Source organism: Colius striatus, unplaced genomic scaffold (genome assembly GCF_028858725.1).
Source record: "Colius striatus isolate bColStr4 unplaced genomic scaffold, bColStr4.1.hap1 scaffold_46, whole genome shotgun sequence".
Taxonomy (NCBI): Eukaryota; Metazoa; Chordata; class Aves; order Coliiformes; family Coliidae; genus Colius; species Colius striatus.
The window spans coordinates 1,400,305-1,415,068 of NW_026908527.1; the positions used below are offsets into that span (position 1 = coordinate 1,400,305).

Below are 14,764 nucleotides of genomic sequence, written 5' to 3' on the forward strand. Positions count from 1 at the left end.
GAATTCATCTAGCCCATTGCCTTATATTAGTTACCCAGTTTTATGATGCCTAAATTAGGTGGAGTGACTCCTATCCTTCGCATAAGTGAAGTAATTCCTGTGTTGCTACTGCTCCACCTCTGTTGATTGCAAGGAAAATTAAAGTCTTATGAAAGAACAGACTCAGCATTTAAAATATGCAACCAAGGTGGTTCAGAGTCCCAGGACAGCTCAGCTCACTCCTGCCTCTACCCACTGTGGTTTACCCCTCCATCATGACAGATGACACCCAGTGTAACCTCTGTGGCTGGGCACTGTCTCCCCTGAAGGCATGCACACCTGAGGCACTCAGCAATCATCTAAGGGCATCTCATAAATGAGGCATCTTTACAGTAGTGTCAGTGCATGGAGAATGAAGAGTGGAGTGTCCAGGGGTTAACTCCTATCTCCTGGGACCATTGCAGTGCAGAGCTTAATCACTCTGATTTAGTTAATTGGTTCTCTTTGGTACTACCTGAATTTAATGTGTCCCAACTCGTTTCTGTTTCCTCTTCTCTTTAGAAGTGTGCACAGCTAAGAACTGCTCTGTCTTCCAAGGGGAAATGCTGTTTGCCCAACCTGATGCCTTCTATGAGTGCATAACTGGCTGGCTGGATGAGGGGAGAGCAGCAGATGTCATCTGCCTTGACTTCAGCAAGGCTTTTGACACTGTCTCCCACAACATCCTCATCAGAAAGCTCAGGCAGTGTGGCTGGGATGGGTGGACAGTGAGGTGGATGGAGAGCTGGCTGAGTGACAGAGCCCAGAGGCTGGTGATCAATGGCACAGAGTCCAGTGTGAGGCCTGTGGCCAGTGGAGTTGCACAGGGATGGGATCTGGGGCCAGTCTGGTTCAACATCTTCATCAACCACCTGGATGAGGGGACAGAGGGACCCTCAGCAAGTTCCCTGCTGGCACCAAACTGGGAGCACTGGCTGATTCCCCAGAGGCTGTGCTGTCATTCAGTGGGATCTCGACCAGCTGGAGAGTTGGGCAGAGAGGAACCTGCTGAGGTTCAACAAGGACAAGGGCAGAGTCCTGCAGCTGGGAAGGAACAACCCCCTGAACCAGTATAGGCTGGGGGTGACCTGCTGGAGAGCAGCTCTGCACAGACACACCTGGGAGTGCTGGGTGATAATAAACTGACCATGAGCAGCAATGTGCCCTTGTGGGCAAGAAGCCAATGGCAGCCTGGGGGCATCAAGCAGAGTGTGGGCACCAGGTCAAGGGAGGTTCTGCTCCCCCTCTGCTCTGCCCTGGTGAGGCCTCATCTGGAGTCCTGTGTCCAGTTCTGGGCTCCTCAGCTCCAGAGGGACAGGGAAGTGCTGGAGAGAGGCCAGTGCAGGGCCACCAAGATGATGCCATTGGCTTCTTGGCCACGAGGGCACGTGAGCTTCTGAAAAGCTTCTATTCTGAGCTTCTGAAACCACAGAAAGTTAAATAAGAAACATCTTTCTAATGTTTTGATCCCACCTCTGTTGTCAAACAACACTTCTTTCTTCCCTCTTGTGCTTTGTTTCTCTTGGAAACCACTCATTTCCAAGACTTCCACCACTGCCATTGGTATTGTCAGTGTAGGTGAGACAAGAAAGTAAGAAAGACTCAACAAAGCTCGAGAGAAAGTCATTAAAGGTGATTTTTCTTCATCTCTGCTTCTGCTTCCCTCATGTAGCTAGAACCTCACCTCTCTGCTTTTCTCTGACTGGTTGGAAACAGGCTGGATTGCAGGTGCTGTGAGCACTTGTAGCTCCTGTAGACATCCTGCAGCTTCTGCTGAGTGAAAGATGTCTCAGGATGGAAAGTATCACCCAGTATGTGATCCTTCAAAGCCCAAGAGAACTAAGAGCAAAATTAGAACCTCAGGCACTTCTGTTCTGCTGTCAGCTCCTAATCAATCACGTGGTGGGTAGCTCTGAACGATAAATCACTTATCAGTGCCTTAGTTTGTCCCTGTGTAAGACAGTGATTATACTGGCCTCAAAAATGACCTGAGGTTCCACAGGGAAAGTGGTGCCCAAACATGTTTTGTGTGACCTGATCTAGGTGAACCTGCTTCTGCAGGGGGGTTGGAGTAGATGATCTCTAAAGGTCCCTTCCAACCCCCACCATTCTGTGATTCACATCTGCCCCTTCTAAGCAGATTGTCATTCAGAAGCAGGAATTCACTGTGGAAGGTTCATGGTTATATGTAAATATCACATGGGACAGAATTCCTTTAGAGGCCAGAATCCTCTGTCAAAGTATGGGCAAATCAAACACTGAAGCACTCCAGAAGAGACCACAGTCCAGTTTCCAGGTAGGCTGGTATCCACCTTGGCAAAGAACTTCAGTTTCTGACTTAGTCTAAGCAAACCTTGGTCTGTCCAGGACACACACCCATGTGCCTCACACAGGTTACAGAGCACTGGACTCGTACCTTCTGTTTCATGCAAGTGAAACAACACTTTTCTGGGCTCTTAACTTGTTGTTACTGCAAACAGAAACCTCAAAGAGCCACCAGCCCATCAGACAGAGATGCTGTGGTGTGTTGTGGATGTAGCCATCAGCTTTAGAGGGATTTAACCCTGTTGAGCCAGAGCCAGGTAACTTTGTACCCCTTGATCTGGGGGGCCACAGATCACTCAGGGTAGGGTGTTATTATTGGCATACTTGTGGATAGACTTGGTGTTTGTTGTGTTTACTGATACACTAATGGCATATATTCCCATAGCTTCAATGATGGATGGACACCAACACTTTTGGGTGTCTGGAGAGCAAAGCAGGAGGATGCCATTCGGGAAAGGTAAGTCTGATTGGGACCTGCTAGTTCTCATCCCCTCTCCCTGATTCCCAGTGTTCTGTTAGTTAGTGCTCCTTCAGGAATGTAAATAGTAACAATATAGGTGCAAGAGAACTCTGCAAGATGCCAAATCATTTTGCATATGTGACCACTTAGCTCCATTTCCATGCCTTGTTTTCTTATTAGCATTCCCCTACCATTTCTTTAGATCACCTCTTTCAGTGTTACCTCCCTGCTCATCAGGAATCTCAGTGATGCAGTGTTAGGGGATAAATGGTTGTTGCAAGTTCCTTCTTGTTACCCATTCCTCAGGAGGCAGCACTCCCACATAAGGTAAAGAACTGGGTGGAGGCCCATCCTTTGGCCCTGAGCCTAAGTGTTGACACAGGGCTGACACGCAGATGACTTGTGCTGAGGCTGGTTCAGCTGGTATGTGAGCAGAGATGAAGTGGAGGAGGAAGAGAGCTGGAGCTGCTCAAGTGGAGGCATTGAGAGCACCATAGGTGAGTACTGTGGCTAAGGGGGTAATAGGCTGGGGCTAGGGCATGGTGGCTAGCAAAAGTGGTGACATGTGGAAGAGATGCTCAAGAGAAGCTGAGAGCAGGGGAAAGTAATATGGAGAAACAAAGAATGCTGAAGTCTTCCCAGGAGGCTGACACAAAGATTGACTGAACCACAGTTGTGGACAGCCACAGAATGGATGGGGATGAGGAGCTGACTTAGAGAAAGGGATTGCAGCCTTCCATTTAGAAAGACAAGAGGTTTGCAGGGGTAAGAGACACGGTAGGAAACACTAGGAGTCCAAAAGGATACACAGGATGAATGGGAGGTTGGAGTAGAGAAGATAAACAGCAGAGTGAGCACTGGCCAGGAAAGGAAGAAAACCTGATCCAGAGAAAACCTAACTGAGAATTACTTGTTTGTGCATGATAAAGTGATACCACTGTACTACCACTCCCCAGGGAGAGCTCAGTCTGTGGAGTATCTATTGCAAGCAGCTAGAGTCGATGATAGATACCGAGGTGTAAAACGTGCCCACTACAAAGCCTGTTTGCTCTCTGCATTGTGTCCTGACCTGCTGTCCAAACCAGGAGGCTTCTTCAGTGTTTAATAACTACAGTGTTATCTGTGTGGGGTTTTTTTCTCTAGTGACAATCCAGGCTCCACAATCTCCTTTTGAACACCAACAACATGGGAATCACAAAGTTACACGGACTGGCCATTGTGCTGACAGCAGGAATCACAGGAGCCATCTGGTGGGTGTTGAACCTTTGGTAATGATTCTCAGCAAGTGTGTATTTCAGTTGCTCAGCTTGAGTGATGTTTCTTGTGGCTGTCCTTGAGCAGATGCAATGTAAGTACTTGCACAAAGCTACATTCCTAATCCCTTCTCGTATTCAAAGGACCCAAATAAGCAAATGTGGACACTTTGCATCTGTTCTATGAAATTCTAAGGAGCCCAAGTGTGCATGCTCATGTTTACATCGTTGATGACACTTCTGGACTGCAGATCAGCAGAGTTCTGGCACAGAGCTGGTGCTCTGTGGGGTGGTACTAGCTGTGTTTATGCTGCACAGTGGTCAGCCCAAGTGTCCCTTGGGTTATGTGTCCCTGGAGCAGCGTGCTGCTGCCATGCTTTCATAGCAGGTACTCAGTGCCTTGGAGCCTGGCATGAGACCAAGTTGAGGAGATCTGGGGATGCAGAGTTTGATGCAGTAATGTTGGAAGACTGTTCCAAATGGAGGAACTAGGAGAAGCTTTTCATCCAGGTACTCTGAGGCAGAGCATCCTTTGCTGGTGATACGATTTGGCTCACAACAGAGGAGATTCCACATACATGCCAGAGCAGAGCCAAAGTCATGGTGTAGATGCCTCACTCCAAAAGAAGACTTAGACTGTCAGCTTCTAGGAGCAGCCCTGAACAAGCTCTGATGTAAAGCAGACATCTGTCCTTTGGCACAAGTGGTCTGAGGCCTCATTAAGTGCAAATTAAATCATCTACAGATCTTCAGAGTGAGTAGATCTGCAGGTAACACCAGACTAGACAACTCTCTTGAAACAACAGAGCTTTACACATCCTCATCACCAGTTTGGCCCCACAAATAGGTGTCCTATCAGCTTTTACAGCTCTGATAGTTGTACAGTTTCAGCCAGAAAGGGGGTGGAGGAGTGGTTGATGTGTTATTGTCCTTAACATTGACTCATTGCTTGCTTTCTTTCTCCAAGGTACCATCACCCTTTCTCCCAAGCCAGTGATCAGAAGCCCACAGCCTCCTCTGAAGAGTGTGTATTGCTTTAAGGGACTGAGTTTCCTTCTGCATGCCCTGCAAGATTCAGCATGTGTGTTGTTCTAGGCCATTAGGATAAGACTCAGCTGATAAGACCAATTCTTGAGCAGAGGAGAGCCCTAGAAATGCTTGTTTCCATTTGGTCACGCTGCAGTGACCAGCTGAGATGCAGACATCTCTACTGTGAATGCCTTGAGCTGGGTGAACAGACTCAGATCCCAGAGGTTTCATTAAAAACCTCAGAGGTTTTCCCTCAGAAGAGGGAAAGGCAAATAAATTGAACCAGCTCCTGCAAAACCATGTAGTGAAATACAGCTCAGCCCACCTGCTTTAGACATCTAAAAGTTGTGTCTCTGTAAGGAAGTGTCCTAGGCCTCCTCTGTACTCATTAGAAAGAAATGGACCTTGCCAGAATCTCTTAGCTATGGATCTAGAGATAGTGTGTGTCATGTTCTTAACCAAATAGCACTTTGGACAAGGAATTATGTGTCTAAATCTGGAGCTGCTGTTGTAAGAGAATGTAAATGCAGAGACATGACCACCAGGATCCACCAGTAAATCCTTTGAAATCCATACAGCTGCATGTTAGGAGGAACAAGTTAAAGGAGTTATACCATTAAGTTTTATTTCTAGATAATAATAGGGAAAAGCTGTTGTTATTTGGTCATAGGTGTGTCTTCAGTGACCCTGGTTCCAAACCATTGCCTTGAAAGTGAAACTTGGGCTGTAGAGCACTGCATAAGAAAGCAGGTTGATGTCCCTGGTACTGTTTTCATGAACCTGAAGTTCTTTTCTGTGTTTTGTTTTCAGTGTGACCAACATGAACCAGAGCTTGTGTCAGCTTTCAAGGTAAGGACCTCTTACCTCTGCTGTCCCTCAGCTCTGACCTGTGGATACATGTGGGTATCTTGTTAAACATCTGTCCTTGTCCATGCTGAATGTCCATGCTGGTGCCAAAGCTGGGTCTTCTGTTCTCTAAGAACAACCAGCTGCTGTTGTGCTAAAGGTTAAACGAATTTGGCAGAGAAGAAACCCCTTGTGTTCCAGTTTATCCTCAGAGGGTGTGGGGGTGGCCAGGCTGAGGTTCTGAGCGGGACCTGTTTTGGTGCTGTAAGTCTGGGGTTGTTCAGTATCTCCAGCACAATTTCAGGTGCACAAAGAGCATCTAAATAAGAAATGACTCTCTAGAGTGTCTCATTTAGAGAGTCAGTGACTCTCAGTTTCTTGTCAAGCCCTTGGTGCAGGCCACTGTTGGAATCTCACCCAGTGAATGTCCCTGATGGGGGGAGAACTTCAGTCCCTCGGGCTTGATTATCTTAGAGATCTTTTCCAACTGAAGTGATTCAATGGTTCTGTGTGTTACCTGGTGCACAGTGAAGGCATGCAGCACTACGCCCAGCAGTGATCTATGAACTGTGTGGAAGACATTTGGCCTTACTGGACCAAATACTCTGTGTGTAGTAGTAGAATGGAACTTCCTGAGGGTACCCTGCAGGAACCTGCTGGAGATAAGCTTAACATAGATTATTTTGCATTCAGCCTTCATCAGACCAGCTGAGTAGTGTGTCTGAGGAGTGTTGCTTAAACATAGTTAACATTGTATGTAGAGGTGAAGCCATCAGTTGTGGTGGAGCCTTAGTGACTGGGTACCCACTGACACTGGATCCAAGGGGAGTACTGCAGAAACACCTCAGGATCTCCTGTGGGGCTCATCCCATCTGGCTTCACAAAGGAAAATCTGCAACTGCTGTGCCCTGAGGTATTTCTGTGTCTTTCCCTTGTCTCTTATTTACAGACAAGCAGACTTAAATGAAACATCTTCCATGCTTCCACGGTAAGGATGAGTTTTCTGGCTTCATTCACAGGATATGATGTTGTTCTCATGGCTGTGTCACAAGTCAGAACAGCTGACAGCCTGTCTGGATGGACAGCAATGGATGCATGTGTAGGTGCCCTTTCAGGAACCATGGACAAAGTTTTGTGGATGCAGCATCTTTTGCTTGTTTGCTTTCAGAAAGGAAATTGTGCAATGACAGTGACTGCTGAAGTGAATTTGGTTTGCTCAGAGCTTGGTTGATTTTTTCCCCTTCCCCTGCCACCTCACATCTCAGAAGCTAAACAGGAAGAGCCCTTGGCTGATGCTGCTTTCAGTGGTAACAGTCAGCACTCCAGATGATTTGTAAATGTCTGTGGAAAGGCACTTTTAGAGCAGTGGGGTGAGTTATTTTGTGGAATTGCCTCTTCTAGAGCCACTAGCTCTAGAAAAAGTAGCAAAGAGAGATGGATGTAGTGGAGATGTTCAACAAAGGCCACAGGGATGATGGAGGGGCTGGAGCATCTCTCCCATGAGGTAAGGCTGAGAGAGCTTGGACTGTTCAGGCCGGAGAAGAGAAGGCTTTGGGGAATAACTTCTTAACAAGGGAGGCTGCAGAGAGGCAGAACCAGGCTCTTTATAGCGGTGCCCAGTGACATTACAAGAGGCAACAGGCACAAACTGAGACACAGGAGGTTCTGTCTGAACAGCTGAAACAAGCTAGCTGAGAGGCTGCAAAGTCTCCCTCCTTGGAGATGTCCAAAAGCTGTCTGGATGTGCTCCTGGCCCTGCTTGAGCATGGGGTTGGACCAGAGGTTTCTTCCAAACTCAACCATTCAGTTGTTCTGTGAAAGATGATGCTTGACACATTCACAGTGAGGTGTCTGAACTCTGGTACTTGTTTAACTTAGTTTCAGATCTAGACATTGAAATATATTCAACATTGATGCTTAATTTTCTTCTCCCAGATGATAACTTTCCCCACTACAAACCTAAAAGGAAGGAGTTCATTTTTGCTCCTGGGAGCTCCTAAGAAATATTACTCTCTGTTATTTGTTCTGTTCTGGTTGTATTCAGGAAGATGCTTCTCAGCTGAAGCCATCACCTGGCTCTCCACCTCTACTGGTGCTGTTTCTAACAGTCCATGTTATGCACAAACTCAAGCACACCTGGCACACACCTTCCCACTGTTAACAGAGGGACTGGTTTGGATGTGTTCAGGTGGAAAATATCTCATCCTTCACAGAGGCCTCGAATGATCCCTTTTGCATTTAGTGATCCACAGGCCCTCTGGACTGCATGAACTGCTTCCAGATAGTGTCTGTGTAAAGCAACTGAGACACACGTTCCTGTGACTGAGCAGACTCTGGTTATTGAGTCAGTGAAACAAAAGCCTTGCAAGGCAATATCCTGCAGGATTTCTCCCTCGGCCTCTATTGCCACCTTATGGTGTGTGTGAGGAATAGCTGCTGCATGTCAGACACGGTACAGCACAGCTGCCTCCTGCCAAAGTGTTTGCAGAGACCTGACGTGGTCTCTTCAGTTTAATTAATCGTGTTAAAGCAAGATGAGTCCCGTTGGTTAAGGATGAAGGATTTCTGTCTCCAGCCTGTGGTGAAACCAAATGCAGATATGAAAGATGCCAGCACATGTAACAGCACAGTGGTCACCAAGCCTGGCCCTGACAGAGCAGAGCTTCTGCATGAGCAAGACCAGCATAAACAACTCAGGCTGCCTGATGCTACTCTTCTTTCCTGCTCATCAGAGCTGTAGTTCACAAGTGGACAAACACATCCCCTCGTTCTGATGTTCCACAGGGATGCCTGGGAGCTCCTCAAAGCCTAGAGCAGACAGCAGCTGTGTCCAGACTTAGGCACAAAACAGACTTATCCAGCCCCAGCTTGTCTTTCCAGATTCTGGTCTCCTCCTGCTCACAGGCTTGAGCAGTTTGACACCTGCTGACATACCCACCTGCATGGACAAAGTAGAGAGCAAGGTCACAGAGGAAATAAATGGGCACAGAGTCCACAAAGAAGATGGGGCAGACTGTAGTGATCAGGGCTCAGGGCTGCACCAGGCTGGTGCAGGGTGACCAACAGCCTGTTGATTGAATCTCTCCAGTCTCTCTCTCATTGCTTTGGCTCTTCCACTGAACAAAAAGATTACACATTCCCACAGTTTGTTTCAGCCCACCAGTTGCTGACTTCAGAGTTCCTTTGGTTGTGTTTTAATAAGCTACTGCCTGTTGAGGTTTGTGTGCCTGGGTTTTGATCATGTCCCTTTGTTTCTTGTCTGTGGATTTGGTGTTGAACTGCCACTAACCAATGTCTTCTCAAACCAGAAATTTTTACACCCCACCTCTCCTTACAGTCCCTGTTGCTCTGTTATTGGACTGTAGTGATAATGGATGACCATGGTATGCCAAGATCACACATACTTTTTCTTTTCTACAGTTTATTATATCCTGAGCCTCTTCTGACAAAACCAAGGTAAGCTTCATCTTTTAAATCTGAAAGGACTGAAAAGAACAAGAGGGTGTGTCAAGGGTTGTTCTTCTCAGGTAACTTCAGGAATTGCCCTTATAATTTTTAGGTTATGTGGTAAAAGACTCAGCTCTACACAACACAGAGGAGCACAGAGGGGCAATGGGAAGCAGGGGACCCCAGCAGCCTTAGAAGAGAAACAATTGCAGTGTGGAAGTGCCCACCAAGGCTGTAACAAGACAGCAGTTGGCCTTATTGTCCAGGCATGAAATCCACTGAGATGAGTCAAAGGGAAAGGCTGTCTAGAGCAACTTTCAGACTGCATATATATGTACATATATACCTGGGTGTAATATGTGTGGTCTGAGGGGTTTTTTACTGTCATTCTCAGCAGCTGAAAGGTGGACAGGATGGCACTGCTGGTGCCATGGTTGCACAGTGCTGTGTTTCATGTCTGCACTACCTGTGTAGCCAGACATACATGTGTATGTTGTATATGTGTGTGTTTACTGGGAATACGTTCTCAGCTTTGCTGCTGGCTGGACCAGGAGACACTGAGCTGCAGCAGCCTTGCCTCTGCTGAGCTACCAGACTCAGCAGTTCCCCTAGCAGTAGCCACCTTGAGCTAGTGACCCAAACAACCAAAGCACTGAGTTACATTCTGCCAGCTTCAGTTTTCAAAGGAACTCAAGAGTTCAAGCCCATACTTGTGTCTAAGTCCCCTGGATGTGTGTGTGGTTTGCACAGTTGCTTGGACTCTGATATCTGCTGGACTGAGCCAGTGGTGTTAGATACAAGGATGAAATGCTGGGTGGACACAGATGGTTAAGCTCATGGTCAGGTATGGCTGTGTACAGTCAGCTGGAGCTGTAACCTTGTCGACAAAGGCTGAATCGGGAGCACAGGTTCTAAGTTTACTCCTGCTCTACCTTGTAGAAAAGCACATGATTTGGAGGCATCTGACTTATTTTAGATGTCTGCTCCAGGGCAGGATGACTCAGATTTCACTGATGGTGACTCCTAATGATTTCAAAAGGAGTCTGGGATGACCAGTTCAAAGCTAGACCTCCCCTGGTGAAGCTTGTGTTTGCCTTCATGAATTCTATAGGCCATCTAAAGACTACCTTCCTTCTCAAACCCCTTGCAGGAGGCGAGATGTACTGGTGTTGACACCCTGGTTGGCTCCAATTGTCTGGGAAGGCACATTCAATAGAGGCATCCTGAATGCACAGTATATGCAGAAGAACCTGGTCACTGGAGTGGTCACTTTTGCTGTTGAAAAGTATTGATTTGTCATGTATTTCTTGTCAAATACTTCAACCTCTCACCTGCCAGTGGTGCTGCAATGCTGCTGGTGGAGCAGGAGTGAGGAAGTTCCAAAGGCAATGAGCAGCTTTTGGCTGGGATAAGCTTATCAGTGGCAACTTCTCAAGCAAGGCAGCTGTCTGTGCAAAAAGCAGGAGGCATTGCCTTGCAAAGGGCAAGAAAACACTTGTAAGAATGACTATCATTTTGATAGGAAGAAGGAAAGAGAGAGAAGGAAAGTTACAGCCCCTGCTGTGTTTCTAACAGGATTTGCCTCTAACCTGGGGCAAAACCCCACCAAATTCTGCCAAGTTGAGATTATTAATGGGTTCCTGGTAGAAATTAGAATGGAAACATTAGCTCCAGTGAAGTTATCAACCATGCAACTGTAGCTTGTCATTCTGGGGGACGGTTCTGTTCCTCTTTGAGTAAAGAGCTCTACTCCCCCTGTCTCCACTGAGCGTCCCAGAGTTAAATGGAGACTTCATGTGTCTCAAGGCAACCAAAAGGATTCCACTGATAGTTTTAATCCTCTCTATGAAAGAGAGCAAAAGTTAAGCTGCAGAAAGAGTGCCAAGGAGCCAGGGTACATGTGAGAGTGAAGGGTGAGGAGAAGTATTTATGCTGTGCCAGTGGCACTAGGGAACAGCTTGTGCACAGTGAGCAGGAAAGGCCATCAGGGTACAGGATAGTGAGAACTGGTCAATGGTGCACTGCAGCAGCGTGGGGAAGGGTTGAAGGGGTAGCAGCCATGTTGAATAAAGAGCACTAATATAAGAAAGGAGGGGTGGATAGAGCAGGAGAAACGAAATGGACTTGAGAAGCCACCGTCCTGCGTCAGGAAGAACCTCTCTCCACTCTTTTTCTGTCCTTGTCTCTCAGATATGTCCAGTTCATAAAAGGGTTCATGAGCTCTGCCAACAAATACTTCCTTGCTGGGCACCAGGTGAACTTCTACTTGTTCACAGACAATCCTGAGCAGATCTCTCACCTTCAGCTGGCCCCTGAGAATCACCTTTTTGTCATCCCTGTCCAGAATCACACGCGGTGGCAGGACATCTCCCTGAGGCGAATGGGCATCATCAGCACGTACATCCAGAGCCGATTCCAGTACGAGGTCGACTACCTCTACTCCATAGACATCGATGTGCAGCTGGTTGAACACGTTGGTGTGGAGATCATTGACACACTGGTGGGGACCATCAGCTCCTGGCACTACGACACACGGCGTGAGAGCAAACCCTACGAGCCACGCGCCGAGTCCCGCGCTGCCGTCCCTCAGGGAGAAGGCGACTTCTATTACACAGCCAGCTTCTATGGGGGGAGCGTGGCTGAGGTCTACAGACTGACCAGAGCCTGTTTTAAAGTCATCCTGGAGGACAGAGGAAATGGCATTGAAGCCAGGTGGCATGATGAGAGCCACCTCAACAAGTATCTGCTGGAGCACAAGCCCACGCGCCTGCTCTCGCCGGAGTACTGCTGGGATGCAGAGCTGAGCCGGCCCCGCATCATCCAGGTGAAGAGGATGTGCTCTGTGAGCAGGGCTGGCAGGCAGTGAGCTGCTGCAACAGAGCAAGCAAGGAAGCAAGCAGATCACGAGTGTCAAGGGAGTAAAACAGACATGCAGGTTACAGTCATTGATTTATCTGTTATTGTCTTTCTGATGCTACTGGGAAAGGTCAAATAGAGACCTTCTCTGTTAAGCCAGCCTTTATTGCAGTGATGGGTGGTGAGAAGCAATGATCTCTGTGCCTATTTAACTCCTGTCTTCAGTGCTCATGACTCCTGTGAGCCCAGGATCAAGCTCCACGTGGGCTGTGGTGTTCTTGCCTCTAGATTTTACAGCTGGAGTCGTTAATCCAGGCACATCCTTTTCTTCCTCCTTCTAATACATTCATGATTAATGTTTTAGCCTCTGCTTGAGTCATGCCTCTCACACAGCAGTTTGTCACAACACAGAGTCAGCTGTACCCACTCATACAGCACCAGCAAAGCTAATAATCCCAACAAAACGTGTTTCAGTGCTGTCTGGAAGAAGCCTGGATGTACTGAGGTGCCAGGGGAAAAAAGAACCCATCATATGCAAGTGCCAGTCCAATCAACAGGTCACTTCTGTGTCTTAGAGACACATACCCCTCATGGTCTTTCATTCATAGTCATCTCAGATACAACAGCACTTACAGGTCAGTTTATAACCAGTAATAACATAAACCCAGATACAAAACCCCAGAGCAGACAAAGTCAGAGCTTCTAAAAACAATCAGGTTTGATTCTAAAAGTCAGGTCAGCAAAGCCCCAAAACAGAGGGGTCACAAGTCCCTTGGTCCTTGTAAGGGTTATGAGAAACTTAAGTTACAGACAAAGCACTCTCTGATCTTTCTGCCAAGGTCTGGAGGCCCCACAGGGTCTCACTTTGTTTCAGGATACTGCTATGACTGGTGAAGTGTGGGATGAGGGAAGGGAGCCTATGGAAAGAATTCCCACATGCTCAGCTCCAGCAGCAAGCCTCTTGCTGAATGATACTTGAGCCACTGGAACCAGCTCAATGGCACAAGTGAGAGCAGGAGGCAGCACAGCCAGACCTGACCCCTGAGGACACAGGAAGAGGTCAGGCTATGCAGGGAGATTTGGTGGGTGGGACAGTCCATTTGTCTGAGTTTTCATGCTGTCTGTTATGAATGTGTTGCTCTGTAAATCACAGCTCTTTGCCTTCATGGGTCAGGCTCTGTGAGGCAGAAGGAAATGCAATGCAGTGCATCCAGAAGAACCCCCAGGCACGAGCCAGTTTCTCACCAGGGAAACAGTGAATAGGGGGCTGTGTATTTTCATTAGCATCTCAGGGAGCACAAGGGAGGTAGTTGAACCTGCCCAGGACAGTGGAATACTGACAGACCAGGCCAGTCCAGTTGGCTGTGTGCAAGTTGTGGTGGGTGGAACAGGCCAAGTGTCAGGCTGAGGTGGGGCAGTGACAGGTAGGAATCAGAAGGGAGCAGTGTGTTCCCACCTAGGGACTAGGCTGCAGCAGGGGAAAGCAGCAGCATAGGATGAGAGGGATGGACTCTAGAGGTGATGGGTTACATTGAGAGGACCAGGGTGTGGGATATGCAGGCTTCTAAGGAAATACATATGGACTAGGCTAGGCAGTGGGCCAAAGTGAATGTACTGGAATAGGGCAGCATTCATAAAGGTCAGAGTAGTGGGCAAATATGAAGCCTGAGCAGGTTAGCTGTGATGCAAAAGTGAATCAAGCTAAGGAAGGAGACAAAGTTCTCCACTGCCAGTGAATTTCCCAGCTGTGCACTAAGCCATCCCCAGAAATGTAACTCCAGCAATTCCCATGGCAGAGTTCTGCAGGTCTGTTGGAACTGTCTCCCCCTCACCCCCAGCTTCCCCTTCTGCAGCAGCAGCCCCTGAGCAGTCAGTGCTCTCGTCTCTGGAGACGGTGCCTGCAGCACCCAGGCTACTGCTTCCATCTGCTGCCCATCAGTGCTCATTGCAACTCACTTCTTGGGGGGTCAGAAAGCAGGAACAGCTGAAAGCAGCCACCAGAAGCAATCTTCCCCCAGCCCTGTCACACCAGGATTACCCAGTATACAGAAAGGCTGAAGTTTGTGTTCAGGAGATGAAATCAGGACATAGTACACAACTGAGGAATGAGACAAGGCCTGTGGCAAGGCACATGGGGAGAGCAAACAGCAGCACAGGCTGGGTGAGGCAGAGGAGAGCTGAGTGTTGATAACCATGGCCAGGGAACTCAGTCACCTCACAGGCCAGCCTGGGGGAGCTGTTTATTGTCAGCTCTCTGAAGATGCCAAGTTGAATCTTACAGCCTCCTGCAGTCAGATTCATCAAAGACCCTTTGCAGCAGCTGCCTTCCCAGGCAGATCTGGAGACACTTTCAGGAGTGATTAACTCCTAGAGCTGGAGTAGGACACTGGAGCAAAAGCTTCAGGGCTTGACTGACTGGGATACTGGTGTGCTTGGAACACAGGTGAGGTTAATGCCCTGTAAGGTCACTCATTGCCTTCAGATGGTCATGGTTGTGCCCAGCCAGCACAGCAGCAGCACCACAGTGTCT

At 48.0% G+C, this 14,764-nt stretch overlaps 1 protein-coding gene across 15 annotated transcripts in view; it reads left to right on the forward strand.

Moving 5' to 3' along the window:
* LOC133629473 (histo-blood group ABO system transferase 1-like) overlaps window positions 1-14,764 on the forward strand; it is a 48,656-nt gene that overhangs the window by 28,817 nt on the left and 5,075 nt on the right. For 7 of the 15 annotated variants that reach the window (XM_062020103.1, XM_062020113.1, XM_062020105.1 and 4 more), the window contains 9 exons: window positions 2,729-2,800; window positions 3,110-3,300; window positions 3,947-4,053; window positions 5,024-5,080; window positions 5,896-5,934; window positions 6,881-6,919; window positions 9,352-9,387; window positions 10,529-10,663; window positions 11,569-12,202. In XM_062020103.1, coding sequence (XP_061876087.1) covers window positions 3,989-4,053; window positions 5,024-5,080; window positions 5,896-5,934; window positions 6,881-6,919; window positions 9,352-9,387; window positions 10,529-10,663; window positions 11,569-12,202 — 1,005 coding nt within the window. In that variant the 5' untranslated portion in view covers window positions 2,729-2,800; window positions 3,110-3,300; window positions 3,947-3,988. Of the gene's footprint in view, window positions 1-2,226; window positions 2,601-2,728; window positions 2,801-3,109; window positions 3,301-3,946; window positions 4,054-4,550; window positions 4,811-5,023; window positions 5,081-5,895; window positions 5,935-6,692; window positions 6,845-6,880; window positions 6,920-6,950; window positions 7,031-9,351; window positions 9,388-10,528; window positions 10,664-11,568; window positions 12,203-14,764 lie in introns of those variants that run through there. The other 8 variants (XM_062020110.1, XM_062020107.1, XM_062020118.1 and 5 more) reach the window with 8 other exon arrangements.